Source organism: Spodoptera frugiperda, chromosome 30, assembly GCF_023101765.2.
Source record: "Spodoptera frugiperda isolate SF20-4 chromosome 30, AGI-APGP_CSIRO_Sfru_2.0, whole genome shotgun sequence".
Classification (NCBI taxonomy): Eukaryota; Metazoa; Arthropoda; class Insecta; order Lepidoptera; family Noctuidae; genus Spodoptera; species Spodoptera frugiperda.
In genome coordinates, this window is record NC_064241.1 from 4324545 (window position 1) to 4344066 (window position 19522).

Consider the following 19522-nt stretch of genomic DNA (forward strand, 5'->3'; position numbering starts at 1 on the left):
AAGAAATGAGTCGACATAGCACGTCTTAAGGAAGGCCAAACAAAAACAAATGAATGATCTTCAATCACGTGCTTTTTAAAACGAGTTGTCCTTTCAAAGCAATGCACGTCCGATTTTTGCATACGTCCGATAATCGGGTCCGATTATTTTAATCAAACGCCTATTTTTGCATACGTCTGATAATCGGGTCCGATTATTTTAATGAAACGTACATCTTATTATAATTTGAGACCCATGTGTAGGGTGACATTTTTCGCCTGATAACCTGTGTTTATATTATAACGTTTGAAAGATATACTAAATTAATTATTATATTTTTCGGCTTATTCACGTAATTATTTGATGATAAGATAATAGGCTCATATTCATGAGCAGCATTCTGCGACATACGACGCGGCGATTGTTGCGCTGCTACTATAGGTAACCTTTTGAGTCATACGTTCAACAATGTCATAGATGAAAGAGTAATACATATGGGACTTTCTACCTAACTACACCGCACCTAGAAAAAGTGTAAAAATCCCAAGTAGGTACCTAGATAGATTCCCGAACAAAACCTTTTCCTCTACAGATGCTACATAATTGCTACTCAACTTTTGCAACTACTCGAACTACGAAACATCTTAGTCGTAAGACAATCTCTACTTCAATAAAAAAATAAACAGAAAACACACTGCCTTGTTAACCGAGCAGTCGCAAGTGCGACTGATCGCCAAGGGGTCTCGGGTTCGATTCCCGGGTCGGGAAAAATATCGCTGAGCATTTTTCGGCTTTTCTAAAATTTCTGGAATCTAGATTCGGAATTGTGTCCAGTATATGGTAATAGGCTCACCCTCTATTACATGGGACTTATAAGAAAAATGGTAAAAAGTAGGTGTACATTGTACAATGGCATTACGTGCCGTAACTTAACGTATGCTGCCTACCCCTTCGGATATAAAAAGGCGTGACGTTTGAGTTTAAGTAAACAGAAAACAAAAGCAGGTATTGTAAACCATGACTGAAACAAATCTTGAATCCTAATTATCAATCAAATGAATGAACAAGTTAATTGCAGTTAAACGAAAAATACTTCGAGAACTAAAGGAAAATGTATCAAGAATTGTATAACGAAATGGATTAGTCATTGAGACTACTGAGAGGTAGGGTTGGCACGTTTTATCCGAAATTGAAGTACTTATATTTATGTCTCTGTATTAAAAGTAAGGAAAAATTTGTCTACAATGTAGTTATTAATTAATTTATTTTTATGTATTATTTTGATTGCTTTATGCCGTATGGCACGACTTATTTTCTAAAGCATATAATTATCGGTTCTTAGTAGTATCTACTGTACTTTTTAATATCTGAATGTTCGTGAAGCTTACACGGTGAGAACTGCTCAGGTATCAGTTGAAAAAAAGTAACTAAAATCAGAATTAGTTAACTTAAATGTTTATGACTGATTTTTATGTTTTGTAGAATATAACTCTGAACTCATATAGAAAAAATCAGACGCTTTCTATGGGCCAAAACTTTTATCAGATGTTTTAAAGCTGTAAAAAATAATGCGCCGTAATAATTTCTAATAAATAGCAAGAAAATATTAAAATGTTATTTTATTATAATTCTATGACCACGACAAACGCACCCGTTACCGCTTCATTCGTTCAGGAAGGGCGGTGACACGGAAAGCCTAAGCGTGGCAACCCTATTCACAGGGAAAAGGTTGAAATGTCAATAGTTAAATTAAAATTGTTTAAAGCCCATATCATTTGTGAAGTGGTCGACGGCTGAATAAGACGTGTAAAATGTCTAAGCTTTTTGTGATTGTTCTTACGGCCACTTACTGGGTTTATTTCATACATAGTGAAGGTATGTTTTTATTACTACTATATTAATATTGATATTTACTATAAGGAGAAATCCGATTGTTAGTTTATTGACCATCGGTTTGAAAACACGTGTATCATTGAAAAGATTACTTTTAAAAGAGAAGGTGGCGTGGTTTACTTTTTATCCCGATGGAATATCGGGATAACAGGCCACCTGTTTCAAGATTGGGACTTAATTTAGTTGTAAACTAAACTTGGGGATTTTTTTCAAAAGGTAGCAGAAGCTGCAAGTGGAAAGTAAGAGCTGATATAATTTACGCACTGGCACAATTCCATCTTTAAACGTTTTGGAACTGCGAACTACCTAGTGGGTTTACCGGGGCGCCACCGGCTCAAAATGCAGGAGTAGGAACGGGGTGGCATTTAGCCAGTAAAAGTGACACTCCCTCTCGTTAAGTCATTCGATGCTTTCCCCCTCAAAAAAAAAAAAACCTTTAAATGTTCTTTTTAAATAAAAACGACCATTATAACCATTTGTAGGTTAATTTTAAACTTAGTGGCTTTCTATACTTTCGGGTAATGTAAAGCGTGATTGATAACAATGTTTATTTTCCGTGTTTACTTAAGTAAAAGCTACTTCTTTTCCTTTTAATTTTTAAGGAACCCTTTTCAGAACGACCTTACGTTCGATTTTAGGAATAATACCTTTAAATTGATTGATTTATTAAAAGCAATTCTTAGAAACCAAAAATAAAGTTACTTTAAAATAGCTGATGATATTATAAAACTCATCTGAACGTAGATTGTACAGCTTTTATGTTGTATAGGGTATTTTTTTACAAAATTCAAAAATATTTTTGTAGATCATAGGTTTGTACATAATACAGGTCTTAAATAATTAAATAGATCAGCCATGTCCCGCCCTTTGGGCATACAATAGTCAGATAGGAGTATGAGTAGGCACATTAAAAAATATAATTATTTCACATAAAAAATTAAAACACAAGAAATACATCAAACATGTTACCAATCACATCACGACTGAGGCAGACTATACCTATTGTAGCAGCGGTTTGTCCGATAAAAAGTCTTATATAGAATATCGTGAGGTAAAATCTCATATTGTACGCAAAATAACTGTTCACATAAGAAACCGAGAATATCTTCTGGCATTTCCACATTGCAGTTTATAAGGAAGACTAAGAAACACGTACGTAGGTAACTGGCTGGGTTTCCGTGTTAAATGTTCGTTATACATACAAAATGAGAGACCGGCCATCATATAATCGAAGAATTTTCTGGAATATTTTGTGAATATTAGCCTGACTCTCTTTGAATCGAATTTAACTAAGAAAGACAATGATTGGATTAGTGTTTTGTGTTTCCAAAATCAGCTGTAGTACCTACTGAGTTTGGAGGTTTTTAGGAAGCAGATATAATGATTATCATATTATTTAATCTAAACATTTCTTGTCGATTCAATAAAATACTACAATCGTTCGATTAAAATAAACTTCCGAGTGCTCTCGAAACAGTCGTTCACACAGTGTTACTAGCAAAACCGTCCGTGCATAGTTTATACGATTGAAGTCATGCCTTGTAAACACGGCCTTAGCAGTTGCATCTACAACTTTCTAGGATTTACATACGTACATACATACAAGGAAGTAAAGGTTTCCAATTCAATCTCTATCAATATTTATTTGACCAGCTTTGATAATATATTTTTTATCGTCATCGTTTTTTCAACAGCAAGGCATTTCGCCCAAGAAGAACAATTAATTTTAATAAAGTTCATTATTTTCTGATTTAAAAATGGCTCCTTCATTTCGACATATGAAGAAACTATTTTCCTTATTGCAAATACTGCGCATTCAAAATTTGCCAAACAATAAAACACAGATTGCAGTATTTTTTGGTTGCACTGCGCACTTTAAGGAAATAACAGTGCACAAAAATATATACTTGCCCATTTTATATGACTCTTCCATCTGTAACATATTCTATGCACAGAAAGTTCTAATTTCACTGGTTATACAACGTGTAACAAAAAGGGGGTATACACATCAAGTGCACGGTTTCTAGATAACATAACAAACTATACGGGAAGGGTTTTTTAAACTCATGTTTTCATGGAACGAAGTTATGAATTTTTCCAATACATAACATACATGAAATCCTACATTTGGAAATGAAATCATTACATCACTTGCAAGAAATCAGCTGATCGGTGTCAGTGCAAGTGCACTCAATGTACTTAAATAAAATCAAAACGCTTACTCCTGGTATTTCTTCGAATAAAGAAAAAAGGGTTCCGGATATTTATTTTTCGTAACATTTTTTTTTTCTTCTGGAAATTGTTTTAAGAAGAAAGGTTTTCATAAAAAACAAAGAATATGTTTGTAGCCAAACTAAGCCAAAACCTCGAGCGAGTACAAGCACCGGACATTTGTAAAGAAAATCTCGTCGGCCGCATACGTGTCCGTTAGCGCGATGCTTATTTTTTTTCTTAATAGACACGCTAGCATGCGAATCGTGCGACCCGCACCAATTTTAAATTACGCTAAGTACATAGACAAGGGTATCCGTAAGGATATGAAATAATTAGGTACCTATCTGGTCTTTACGTGATACAAAGAGATACCATTTTTTTTGTTTTACTTAGATAAGATGGTCTCAAACAAATGAGTGAAGTAATCTTAACCTTTGCATGTTTTTCTCATTAAGACTAAACTAACTTGCTGAACTTTTCGTGAACTTCTGTCAATCTCTGTCTCCTCTTTCACTATTGTGGGTACCTACTCTTACCTACCTTACCTAGTCTTAATGAGAAAAACATGCAAAAATACTAGGAACCCATAAGAAACGAGAATTGTTATTACAATAATTGAAGACGTTACGAAAAAGGGTTTCATATCATAATATTGTGTTCAAATGAACCCTAAATATCAATTCTATGCGAGTTATGTGTGTCCTAGTACAAAAAACTCCCAGTGGGTTCCGTTCTCGAATAAATTTTTAATGGACATTTTTACTTGGAGGCGTTTAGAGAGATTGAAAGAATTAAAAAAAAACTCAGCAAATTAGCTTAGTCTTAGTGAGAAAAACGTGCAAAAGTACTAGGAATCCATAAGAAACGAGAATTGTCATTACATAAATTGAAAAACGGTTGCGCACTCACAGATCCCTAATTTCATATTAAATAGGATAAAATCTTGTTTCCCAGTCGCACGCGTTGCTTGAGTGTATTATGTGAGAGAGATGGAAATGTTGTCATCGTCTGTTGGCTACTCTCTTTGGATGTCTCTCTCTCTCTCTGTACATAGGAATTGTCATTCAGGATGGGGGACTCGCCCCGAAAGAAACCGATTTAAAGAAAATACGATTAATCGTTATTGGTTCGATGTATTTCATAATAGTTAAAAGGACACTGTAAAAATCAAATATTATTTGTAACTACATTAGTTACTTGTAAACTAAGGCTAAGTTGTTAACTTTTTCAGGGCTTATAAGAGTCTGTAGTCAAATTCGACGCTTATTTCTAAAATACGTATTTGATTAAATTAATAGATAAAACACACATATTGTATTTTAATTGGCTACTATTCAATGCATTTCTTTACAGTGGAATACATAGAAATATCATTAATAATCTAATTTACATAAGCGATTCAATAATAATGTGAACCGATTTAAAATAGGTATCAACCTTTTTGGTTCGCGGGAAGAAGATCTCAGATCGCCAGCCCTAATTGTCAGTGTTGACATAATATTGTCATCATGAACGTTTCAGTCATCTGAATATTTCGGAAAAATATTAGAATTTTAGTTTTTACGAAAAAATATTATCAATTTCTTTAACGTGGAGTTGAATTATCTTTCGTTGGTATTGTAACAGTGTTTGTAAGAGAGAAGATTTAACGTTGCATTCAGAAGGTGTTTGTTATTGTTGTGATTGTGATTGAGATTTGTTTTACAAGCAAGCAAATGTGTGTTGTGTTATGTGTATTCACTATCACGGTATAGTCACATCGAACCACTCTTTAAAAATGTAAGTTAAATAAATTTTTCATTTTAATATTTACAAGGCAAATTTTAGCATACAGGTACTAGGCAAACAAAGCGTCTAATGTACCTACGCACGCACCGTCGCCGCGCGAGTCAAAATTAGGTAGATAGGTACTAGGCGATCAGATTTACAGAAGAAATGTCTCGACCCCGGTAGTGTTGTGACACGTTTGTATGATTTAAAATCAAGAATCATACGACACCAAGAATTTGGTACCAATTTTTTTTTTAAACGAATTTTAGGCTGAAACTTTGTGTAGAGATTCTATTAAACCTGTATTATTCAGTGCTTCTTGATGTATATGGGTATTTTGTTACACCCTGTATAGTTTGATGTGCAAGACTTGTGCTATTTAATATCGTCAGGTATTTTACTCATACAGTACAAGAAGTCTAATTTAGTTTCGAAAGTAATTTTGAGTGAAACGCAATTGTTTCTATGAAGTTAGTACTCGTACTGACTTCTCTTTCACAATTCATTACAATATTATAACAGTTCAAATGGGGAATTTTATCACTATTCTGAAGCATGTAGGAAATTGAAGAGTGTGTAATGTCATTAATTAGCGAAGAGGAAAAATAAATAATAGAAATTAAGGAAAAGGACTGGAATAAATAAATTAATAATTTAGTAATGAAAGTCATTGCCTCATAATTCGTACACATAAACAAACTATTTTACCGACGTCTTTATGTTAGTCATCACCATTCAAATGAAATTAAATTCAAGTGAAGCTTATAAAATATTAACATTGAAGGCTACTTACTCAATACAAACATTCAAACACTTGATCATTGACGAGAATATGTAAAAAGTTATTTAAGTTATTAACACACACTCACCAATTTCAAGATAATTACACACAAAAACCAGATCATAACCATTCAATTTACCAACCATCATCAATAAATAACAAAACATATCTTCAATTTCAGTTGTAAAACGGGAAGTATGCAAAGAAAACGAGATTAGCGTGGAATGCGCTCACTGTGGGCCGAAAACATGCGAAGACTTGGGCCACCCTATACCTTGTGGTGGGGCCACATCCCTGTGCAGGCCGGAATGTGTGTGCATAGACGGAATGGTACGCGATACTAATGGGACTTGCATACTCAAGAAGGACTGTTGTGAGTATATAAGAATTTTGGATTATAAGGTGCATAAATGTGGGGTTTTGTTGGGCAAAAATTGTTATGGGAAATGATCGTGGGATTTGTTGGTAAAATATGCACTTCATTTTATGTACATTACTCGCAGTATACGATGTTTAAACATTAGTTTACTGATATAATTATGTATTTCACGCAGAGATACATATACATTAAACTTTATACTAATACTGAACTTTAACAGAATCGCTACAATCGAATTGTCAAAACACCCTCTTTAGTAGAGTACTCACGTGTACTTATGCTGATTCGATAACGGGGTTAATGTACCCTATTTCTGAGTAAAATTTTACTGCCAAATTATGCTCTTTAACTAAAGCCCAAATCATTATTTCTGCAAAAAAATATTTTTTTTTGCAGAAATAAATAAATTGCAGAAATAATAAGGACAATAGTCCTTACTGCACTTAAACCCCTAGTTAAATAAACCTCAAGAGAAAAGAAATATTTTTATCAATCAAAAACAAACCTACAATAGAAGGAAATACAAAATATAACGCTAAATATAGCTGCATTAACAACACCCTAAATATAACCTAAAGTTCACATTACTTACAATAGGAATCCAAATTTTGAATTGGCACAAATTAAACAGACTGTAGGTGGAACTTTGTTATTTGAAGTCTCCCAAAGTCGGTAAGAACTTAGAAGTGAGTCAAGTTTGTGGCCTGTGGGTGCGGGTATTATGTACGCTAAGTTCCCTAAGTAGATAAGTACTTATACTAGAGTATGACAATGTGTATTAATATAGTTAGGGTTTTGTAATCCAGAGGTGACTACTAAACTTGTGGTTTTGACCCTGAAGTTCATATCGATAGATGGCAGTTGAACTCGATTCTCATATCAGTCGAGTATTGATTTTGATATTCCTATCAACGGATGCAAAACTTTTAGTTATATATATTTTTTCGGAAAGCAAAGTTACTGACATATACATGAATCATATAAATATACAATATATGTACACTCGGCAACACTATTCAGTTAGCAGGCCACGCTAATTATTTTATTTCCTCTACGTGTTTTTTTTTATCGTTACTCTTGTTTTAATTTATACTTCATTAATGAATTAATACGTATATCCACACGAAAATGATATTAAGAATCCGTGTATGCGTGATTAAAACACGTTTTATGCACATTAGTGTGAAATTACCCACACATGTATATTGTATAACGCTGTAAATAATAGGTGTGTCGATGTGTGGCCTGCTAACTAAATAACTTTGCCGAGTGAACATGTAGAATAGTACCTACCTACGTTCCTACAGTTTGTTTATTTATTTTTTAACATGATACTCCGTGGTTGGACATTCATTATTTACTCAACCACTATACTAGTTTGTTGCATCATCAACGTCTTTGGTATGACGTCAATAATTCGAATAATCCTACTTTTACTTGCTGTAGTTACATACTAGTCATTTAACGAGCGTAACTGGCATGCTATAGCGTCACGGGCCACGATGCCATGTTGCTTACAGAACCGCAATAAATTAGTTGAATAATATTATTATCCTTTTATGAATTAATTACTACATTTAAGGTAAAGTAAAAACAAAAAATTCCCAACCACGAAAAATATTACTAACCTAGATCTAGGTATACCAATAAACATAAAAACAATAATTTAATTCAGGGTAAATACTTACGTAGGAACACAGGTACATACGTAAGCAAGGTTGTAATTGTAAATATTTGTCATAGTAGGAATTATGAAATATTTTATAATTAAAGGAAAATAAAGTATGATTTTTTTTTAAATTACATGAACAATGTTGTCAACTGTATTATGTTTTCGATGATTTAAATTTTAGCCATTCAAATTCAGAACGAGCAAACCTTTTTTACACAATTTCCTAACAACACTCTGTCATTCTGTCCCCTGCATTAAATTCACCGAAGGAAGTGGAAACTATCGTTTTCTTTTTCTTCTCCTTTAATAATATCTTCTGATTTATTTCGTTGCGGGATCCAAGACAGTCATTCATGTCCCTGGGATACACCATACTTCAGTGCTCTGGTGTTTTCATGGATGTATCTAGTGAAGATCCTGGCTTACAGGAGTTGCAGCGGTTTGGGTGATTGTGGCGGGATTGTCCCATTAAATAACAACACTCCATCTATTATCCACAGCAAATTGTGCCGGAGACTTCAACGCGACATCAGGGTGTGGAAACCACTGCGGTAGATCCTGCTCAGATTATAAGGAAGTCAACAAGACCTGTTATAGCGGTTGTCTATACAACAGCTGTGACTGCAAGCCGGACTATGTGTACCATGATGCACTGAAGATCTGCGTGCTGCCTGAAGACTGTTGTAAGTATTTCTTTATGTTCAAATTAGAAGATAGATCGACCTAATGGTGGCAATTGGTAAAGCCAAAAGAGCAACACTAGAAGACTTACAAATCCATTGCTGCCACGCAGTCAATATTCAACGGAATGTAGTATTGATACATTCTAGCATCATTTAAGCTCAACTGTGCTCATATGAAATTGTTCATGATTTACCCTGACCATCACACTAATATTATAAATGCGAAAGATTGTTTGTCTAAAAGTACTGAACGCATTTTGATAAAATTCAATATACAGACAGGGTATGAATTAACTTGGGTGATAGGATAATTTTTATCCCATGGAAACGCGGACGCGAAGCCGCTGGCAGAAGCTAGTAAATCATGATAAATATCACAATAATAATGAATTATTATGATTCTTATATTAACTGGAAAATTCCGGTAATAAAACAATATGGTCGGAAATCTCCGCAAAGATCAAAATTGATGGCCTTTTTTATTCTATTGTCAACGCAATAATTAAGATATTAAATATGAACTTGGTACTAGATCTAGAATTATAAAATCAGTTTCCTTATTCAGAGATTTTACTGATAAAACTATCAGTGATGGTCGGCTTAACAGTCTGTAATTACCCATTGTTTACAAGGTAACCGTCTTAACTGATGCATTTACCGTTAAAGAGATTTTCCTAAAAAAATATTTTTATTTTTATTGCATTATGACATTATTAATGCACCTATTTTGCCCTTAACCGACGAGCATATATGAAAAGACTGATGACTGTTGATGAAGCAAAAGACGTATGTAAGATTCGTAGCAATTGGCGTTCCATTGCATTGTCTGTCTACCCCCATGGGAGAAAGACGTGAGGCTATGTATGTATTTTACCTGTGTTAAGTGATCACAACATATCTTTAGAATTAGAAAAACGCCGTCTAGTAGGAGACGAATTAAAACAATTGAATCGGTTGAAAGAAAAATATTTTATTTAAAAGGAAACGTATAAATGCCAATACCATTATATTGGCATTTTCTCGGTCTAATGGTTTCTAATTGTAACAAAAACGCCAGCTCCGGTCAAACAGACACCGATCTTTTTATAGAGCAACCTTGAAGATGCAGTACGTGGAAATGGCACTGTGAAAAAGTAAAAAACCTCGGCTTAACCCTTGATTCTTTTTTGTTGCCTATCTAACAACCGTACTCTGAGACATTTAATGACTTCAAACTATTCCTTAGTAACGATTTTGTTCCGAAAACAATTGCTAAGGACTGGGTTTTTATGTAACGCGATGGAAATCCTCTTGGACTTTCCAAGTCTTGGGGCTACCACCACCAGTGTTCCTCTGCATGTGGTCAAAACCCACGTTGCCCTTACTGATTCACTGCACCCGGCAGGCTTTAACCTACTTGATATTTGTGGCAGGTCCCACCATGTAGCAGCCCTTGAAGGCTGCTTCCCTTCCTCAAGTGAAGGACTGGGTTAAGTAATCATTAAGTCTGCCAATAGCCAACTGACTGCCAATAGAAAACTGTTGAAGGCAAATCCTCCGCAAACGTCGGTCACCGGTGACCACCACGGCGTTCAATGTGTTAAATTACTCTGAGTGCGACAGTAACTGTCTAACTGTTAACTAATTGATTTTGCTGATGCTGATGAAATTGTTTTTTTTAAATGTCATTTCAATGTCAAAATATCAAACGGTTTTTGACCAACGACTAAAAACAGCGTAAATTAATTGGGTACAGGTTCTCAGAAAATCAAATTTTCCTAGTAAAAAAAACGCTGATTTTTTTCCAAATTCAATTAAATCTATCCTAACTTTTATTAATTTTGCATTCCACAACTTAAGTAAGGAGCGGCGTTAAATAAATTATTTTCGAATAAAAATCTTAGGCTGCTTTTCCATCAGAGATATGCTATGCTACGTCGCTGTGGATGCGTTTGGCTTCCACCAATCATATTCATTGGTAGGTACACATAGCTTAACACTGGTGGAAACGGTTTCAACTGAGATATGTTTATTGTATGGAATGCGATGCGATGGATATGTGCTATGGACAGTTTCTTCGCTATTAGTACATCACATACTCGAGGTGCGCATCTTCCTCGTACAGCTATTTGCGGGACGGCACATCTTCATAGCACATCTTACTCGCACCGCTACATAGCTTAGTATCAGTGGAAACAGTCACATAGTTTCACATCGTCGCAGCATAGCTACATAGCACATCTCTGCTGGAAAAGCACCCTTAATCCTTGACGAACCTTTTATGTACAAGGTACCGACAAGTACTTACCTAAAGCAAAAAAAAAAAACTTTAAAACTTAAACGAAGATTTTTCTCATAACGGGACCTTTTATTTAATTAACAGGAAAATTTTTGTTCGACAAACTCCTGAAGAAGAATTCTGGCAACTTGGGAATTCGGAGAGGAAAATATTGATGAATCAAGTTCCACCCTCGGATGTAATTAAGGAATATTGTAATGAAGACTGACCAGCTAAGTGAGAATTGTATAAAATAAACCTTAAACTAAGAAAAATAAATGTGAAAATAATTTGCAGGTGGCTTGTTTTATTTTTTTTATGTTTAAAACCTACTATATCTTTTGTGGAGGACTAAGGGGGAGATCTTTGTTCAATAGTAGACGTCTCTTGGCTGATGATAATGATGATGATATCTTTGTACCTTTTAAAAATCTTGAAAGTAATACTGCATCGATGGTCGAGTGCGATTGCCGGACAAAATTGCTGGTCAAGGGATCTCGGGTTCGATTCCCAAGTCGCCTGTCGTGCAAGTGCCTAGGGGGATACCGGGGCTCCGGCTCAAAAGCAGGATGATTCCTGCTTTTGAGCCTTACTGATTAAAAACCACCCCGTTCATCAGAACGTCTGTCAGTAAGAGTCTGACAGTCCCTCTCGCCTCACCCAAGGCAGGAGAAGTCATTGAATGATTTTCCTCCTTAAAAAAACAATTAATCAAACAATACTGTTACTCTTCTCTGTATCTACTTTTATGTACTTATTATTAAACGTTGGTATGTTATCTATAATATGTAAGTATTAAATACCAGCTTTGAGTAAAATAATTAAATTAAATATTTCAATAAACTTGATTAACTCCGAACAATGTTTCATTTAATTTTGATTACGGAAGTAAGGAATTTTGGTCCTATGTGAATTAAGATAAAGCAAATTATAATAACTTTAAAATAAAGAATATTGTAATATAAATTAATTAATATCCGAGAGACAAAATAATCAAATCGACCCATGTACTTTGAATTTCAAAAATTTATGATATTTGCCTATACAATACATCTATAACTTTAGGTGTTTGATATCAGATTTGCTTTCAATTATAATGGGACCTCCAAAAAAACAGACCAACAACAGATCTAAGATTTTTTAAACGTTGCCCCATGCCCCATACTAAGATTTTCTCTTGTGTCGTGGGTGCGTTTACAAACATACAATTTCATATGCACATGACACCCAAAACCGGAACAACAATTTGTGTTTCACACAAACAGTTGCAAATGCGAGAATCTTACCTGCTACACGTTCCACGGCAGCCAATTACACAGCCACCGCGCCAACCAAGCAGTCAAGTTATATTGCGTACATAACAAAAGAAATGTAAAATATAATAAAAATATCTATTTCAGTACTCCTTGAACCCGAAACGTAACACAATAAAAGCAAATCCAATAAAAACAAAAATCTAATATCAATTATTATTATCATACCAGAAAAAAAGTAACTCCATCAACGTAGACTAGAGACTTGAGAAAATCGAATTAAGATCCTCGACCAATTCCAACGGTTCTGTCTTCACTATATAAATCAAAAAGGAAACGCACACAAGCAAAACTTTTACACGGACATAAAGAAAAAAAAAGCAACGTCACGCCTTTTATCCTCGAAGGTAGGCAGAGGTGCTTATTACGACACGTAATGCCGCTATACACCCACTTTTCACCATTTGTGTTATAAGTCCCATGTAATAGGGGGTGAGCCTATTGCCATATACTGAGCACAATTCCAGACTCCGTGTTACTACTGAGAATTTTTCGAAAAACCGAAAAAAAGCCCAGTAATACTTTGCCCGACCCGGGAATTGAACCCGAGACCCCTTGTCCGGCAGCCGCACTTGCAACCACTCGACCAAAGAGGCAGTCATGTCTTCACTCTATAAATCAAAAAGGAAACGCACACAAGCAAAACTTTTACACGGACATAAAGAAAAAAAAGCAACGTCACGCCTTTTATCCTCGAAGGGGTAGGCAGAGGTGCTCATTACGACACGTAATGCCGCTATACAATGTAAACCCACTTTTCACCATTTGTGTTATAAGTCCCATGTAATAAGCCTATTGCCATATACTGGGCACAATTTCAGTCTCCGTGCTACTATTGAGAAATTTCCGAAAAACCGAAAAAAAGCCCAGTAATACTTTGCCCGACCCGGGAATCGAACCCGAGGCCCCTTGTCCGGCAGTCGCACTTGCGACCACTCGACCAAAGAGGTAGTCAAGTCTTCACTCTATAACGGTGCATTCCAATAACCTACCAATCGGTAGATTTGCTTATCATCGGTAGAATTTTGACACATTTTGTATGGAGCTTATGTCAAAATTCTACCGTTGGTAGGCAAATCTACCGATCAGTAGGTTATTGGAATGCGCCGTAAATCAAAAAGGCAACGCACACAAGCAAAACTTTTACACGGACATAAAGAAATAAAAGAAAAGAAAAAGCTTACCTTAAGTCGCCAGTCGCCAGATTCCTCACTTGTTTATTTGCTAATTTGTTACTTTACAGTTACACTTATCAATAATTTCATTTCCATTTTGATATAAACCATCTTATTTTTTTTAAAGGTCAACGACCGAAAAGCGAATTGAAGTAGATACGAATGATTTCTGAGCCTCTCGATAAAACAAATCAATTATTGAAGCAAATAAGCAAGTATCAATTTAGGCGCCGACGAACTTGAAGCTAGAATTTACCTGTAAGGATATTTTTTATTTAAACAAGAATTTGAGGAAAAATTGTGGAGTATTTTCTATAATTTCCAATTTTTCTTTGTTTTAATTTTAATAAGCATGTCTTTTATCTAGTTTAGGTAATATTCTGTAAATATGGTATCATTAGTAGATCTCTGCACGTCTAGTGGTTTAAGTGTAATCGTTAAAATAAAGACTTTACGATTGAAAAACAATGAAAATGTAACACATGCAGTACTCTTAGTACGAGTTCGCCTTACGTTGAACGAAACCGAAACGATTTTGGCGTTTTGATTGGCCAGCGCGAATGAACCAGCCAATCAGAGTGCCGAACGCGCTCTCGTTTCGATCTCGTTAAACGTAAAGCAAACTCGCACTAAGAGTACTGAATACAATTTACAATCTCATTCCTATATTTAAAACCATTTCCTATCAGATAATTAAATCATTAGCTATCACCCTTTCCCCCACTTGAAGAAAATAGAAAATAGTCAAGAAAAACACGACTACCATGTTTACCTATAAAATCAAGCCCTTACTCCCTTCAAGTAAAGAAAACTCGTAAAATGGCTAAACGAGTCCACTTTGTCTGTACTCGAACCGCCGTCAACCAAGTAACTGGCGATTAATCAGCCTTATTAGTTCCTCCTCAAACTCTAACTAAATAATTGGTTACGATAAATGTTATTCCGGCAACTGTAATTGGTTTTCCTATTATTTGTTTGTTGGCTTGGATTTTTCTTTTATTTCTTTATGTCCGTGTAAAAGTTTTGCTTGTGTGCGTTTCCTTTTTGATTTACGGCGCATTCCAATAACCTACCGATCGGTAGATTTGCCTACCAACGGTAGAATTTTGACAAGCTCCATACAAAATGTGTCAAAATTCTACCGATGATAAGCAAATCTACCGATTGGTAGGTTATTGGAATGCACCGTTATAGAGTGAAGACTTGACTGGTTCGTGCTAACAATTTCAACTGGTATACACTAAATTAAGTTAGAAGCCAAATGAAATGTTTTGTTCGTTATTTTATTCAATGACATGACTTGCCTCAGGGTTTAGCCTATTCGAATATTGGAGATAAAAATAAAAATGGAATACGTTAATACCTAAACCTATACGTATAACAACCCTAAAATCTATCTATCTGATGTATTCTTTCATATCTATACTGAGATTTGTTTTATTAATCCCATCTTTGATGTACGTCTACACACATACAAATAAAAGTCTTCATAACTGGGAATAGGACAGAAGTGCCTATTCAAAATCAAAGCATTTATTTACTTTTGAAACATCAAATTAAATTGTCTGTCAGTCTGTCTGTCAGTGAAACTAGCTTCATCCTACACTTAAAACTATAGAAATGGAAAGCACTACCCTTCTGTCTCATAACTTTAGTTAGGACACTATCAAAAAACAGTCTTCTACCATAAATTATAGGAAATTCCAATTGCAAATGTGCTGCCATTCATATATGTACATAGATGGTAAGCAAAAAGTTTAGGAGAATCTTTTCGCTGCGGATTGATTTATGGCTCCAACAAAAACTTGCCTCCACAATGCAGAGATTGTTCGGTTATAAACGAGGCGAAGGTACTCTGCAATTTTTCTTCTTCCATATTGAAACCTGGTGACGTATGTTACTGTAGTTTTTGGGTAAAGTAATAATGATGGAATTAGAATAATACCCTGGTCATGATGTGAGATGTCAGACGCGGCCATTGCTATATTTTATGGTATAAGCCGGTAAACGAGCAGACGGATCACCTGATGGTAAGCAATCGCCGCCGCCCATTGACCCCCGAAATACCAGGGGCGTTACAAGTGCGTTGCCAGCGTTTTGGAGATTGGCAATTTAAGGGTTGTTGGCAAAATCGGGGATTGGGTAAGGGGCATAATTCGGTTTTTTCGGCCCCCCACGAAGCGTAAGTTTTCCTGATCAGCCAGTTCAAAGCGTCCTGCGAACACGACGTCTATCTATCTTGCGGATGTATACCACAACACGAGTCTAAATAGAAAAATAAATTGATTAAGAAAACCCATAGAACTTAACAATGCTTGTCTTATACTTAAAAACCAGTACCTACCTAGTATATATAGTAAAATCCTGTTAGTTGTTATTAGACTCATTGAAGTAGAAATAACAAAATATCAGAACCCTGTGTTTAAAAGTCTAGCCCAAAATAGCATAAGCACCTAAGTTGGAGACCCAAATAATTTATTGAGGCATCTTTACGTAGACTTCTATTGAAACAACTTCACATAACTCACAACTTGATTCTTTTGACTAAAACTAATTCAATAATGAGAACAACGACCCCTTTTCTGATTTACGATAAACAAGCAACAAATATTGCGTTGTAGGTACCAATAAATGTTCTCAAGTATTCTTCTCTTGTATTTTTTAGATCAAAGTTCTCTTGAGACGGATCTAGGAAAAAATCTTATAACTTTATTACGAAGTTCTGTCGTCGTAATTACTCCTGTGGGATTTATGACTTAGTAACTACGTTATTCTGTGTCTACAACACAACATCGTGATTGTGTGGGTGTGATGCCTACCTAGTAATTACGAATTCTAGTTGTGATATCGGAAAAGTTGATTCCTTAGAGAGGGTAGAAAAGAGTGATGATTTATTAATTGACATGTTTTTTATGCGTTTTTTACCTACTTTTAATTATAAATCAATTCTACAACATTATATTTACAACTAAACGAAAAAACCAAAAAAAAATAAAAGAAAACTAAAAATTGTTTACAATTTACAAAGCATCAAAAAATTCTTCCGCATCGACGTCAATAGGGAAAGTCCCCAGAAGGCTGGCAGCATTGTCACGTTGTATGGCAATGCGTCTTCTCTGACCGAGGAACAATTCAGCCGGAGCCCCGCTCTCCCGTACAATATCTTTTAAAACAAATATAATAATCGATTATCGATAAAAAAAGAATATCAAAGAAGTAACGTCAATAGCAGGTTAGAGATGACGCGCAGTTTACTATCGCTGAGGCTTGAGCACAACAGTGAATGAAAATGTACTAATTATGATTAAACAAATTTCCCATAGACAACACGAGTACAGAGTACAATTAGACAAGACCATAGAGTCCGATTTAGATATAGTCAACAAAAATAACTCCATTAACAAAGTCAAACACTACTACAGTACTAGATAAAACAATACTAAAATCTTGACAAAAACAAGCAAAACAAATCTTGAAGACCTCCATTTTTGTTTTTATTGCGTTACCGAGGTCACTTGGCAGTCGTTACTCCTAAAATATTCAACCACAACTGGTTGGGTTTAGAACTGCTTGTATCGGCGCAAGAAGACAACTACAGTTTGGGGCACAGGGAATAATGTCAAGGGTAAACATTATTTAGTTCAAGTAACTAAATGTTTCGCGATGCGGTTTAATTTTTAAAAGACACTGCGTCATTTGGAGTTAATATAATTAGAAGTATGTTTTGCTAGAAGATCTGGTAGACCTTTTTACTTATTTAAAAAAAAAAATTATGTTACCCCACACTAGGATTTTCTCCTATGCCGTGGGTGCATTTACAAATGTACAAGTTCACATGCAAATGATATCCAAACTCGGAACAATAATTTGTGGATCCCACAATGAGCTGTTCCGTGCGTGTCGAACTCGCTACACGTGGCACAGCAGCCGGTTGCCCAGCCGCCGCGCCAACCGTGCGGTACTGACATACAACTTTTTTTAAAAGGAGCGCCGTCTATATTTCGACACCAGCAATTTATACTACGCTAACTCGAAATTTGGAAAAATCTTTTTTTATGCCAAGTTGCTTAAAATCTGTGTTTACATACGTCATAAAAAAATTGAGAAGAAATATGCAAAAATAAGAAAGTTACAAATCTTATAAAACGCTAAGTAAAGGTACTTTTTGAAATCACTCGATTTATATTACGCCAACTATTATTAGCGGAGTGTGCGCGGGGATCACTTTGGTCAAAGTCCGTGCAACACTGCACTAACTCATAGTTAGCGTAGTTTAGTGCGTTCGTGTGTATACTTGTTCGTTTGTAAAATGAACGACTTAGCGACTTTTACATAGTAAATACTTATGTGTTAACGTATTAATTAGTTTATTAATGGTACGTTGACTATTCTTTTTGTGAGTAAGTACATGTTCTTTATAAAATATTGAAATATGCATCAGATGATTGATCATGCACTACGACGTCCCGTACTACACTACGCTAACATAAGTTAGATGTGTATAAGATGTAATTTTTTTTGATGAATTACGCTTATATACGGCTATCTTGCGCTAAATCAAAAAATAGAAATAATTAAGAAAATATAAATATGAGATATTACAACGAATAAATTAAATATTAAGCATACCAAATTTCAAAAAAGTATCTTAAATAATGTAAAAGTTATCACGTTTTTCCCTTTAAACGCCTCTACTGTAAAGTACACTTTTTGAGTTAGCGCAGTATAAATTGCTGGTGTCGATTTAATGATTTCGTCAAATAATCCAGAAGTTTGAACCATCATTAGATTATGTTACTCCTTTCCAGTCGCAAAATAGACCCAAAGCACTATACTAATAATAATTCACCGTCAATTCAACACACAAAACAATTATGAATTCACCGGTCATTCTACTTTTTTCAAAAATATGATTCTCATAAAAAAATAATAAATCATCGCAACTTCATATAACGTTATTTGTCAGGGTTTTATTAATGGTGCATTGCGTATCTATAAATCGACGAAAATCCATTAACGGCTATAAAATATTTAATGGCTGCCGCCACGTCGAGTAACACTTTTCTGTAATATGTTAGAATATTCGAACATCAGAGCACTATTTTTCGATAGTACCTACATGGATTTATGGACTAGAGGTCATTAACCCTTAGGTTCAAGGTTGTTGCTTAGAACTAGATAGAACTAATGAAATTAAATCATAAAAGCACGATAATACTCTAATGTAAACAAAAATACTGCAAAATTGCAAGAAAAAAGACCTTATTTAAGTCGGAATCCTAATTAGTTAGGTGACTTTTACCAACCTAAGGCATATGACACATGAGTCATCACAGAGTTGAATTAATAAACTCCACTAACATCTAAAAATGTCTCAACAAACCCGAAATTATATTACTCGTGAAA

General features: G+C 34.9%; 1 protein-coding gene across 1 annotated transcript; it reads left to right on the forward strand.

Moving 5' to 3' along the window:
* The first annotated feature begins 1744 nt into the window (after positions 1–1744).
* On the forward strand, positions 1745–11924 carry LOC118269777 (venom peptide BmKAPI). The gene is made up of 4 exons (XM_035585081.2): positions 1745–1854; positions 6819–7010; positions 9189–9371; positions 11734–11924. Coding segments are annotated over exons 1-4 (441 nt in total). The 5' UTR covers positions 1745–1790; the 3' UTR covers positions 11736–11924.
* The last annotated feature ends 7598 nt before the right edge of the window (positions 11925–19522 follow it).

What these genes read in the sequence shown, in the direction of transcription:
- LOC118269777 (XM_035585081.2), top strand. Translation starts at nt 1,791, where the DNA reads ATGTCTAAGCTTTTTGTGATTGTTCTTACGGCCACTTACTGGGTTTAT. An exon ending in TTATTTCATACATAGTGAAG is followed by an intron (nt 1,855 to 6,818) that starts GTATGTTTTTAT and finishes CTTCAATTTCAG; the next exon opens with TTGTAAAACGGGAAGTATGC. An exon ending in CATACTCAAGAAGGACTGTT is followed by an intron (nt 7,011 to 9,188) that starts GTGAGTATATAA and finishes TATTATCCACAG; the next exon opens with CAAATTGTGCCGGAGACTTC.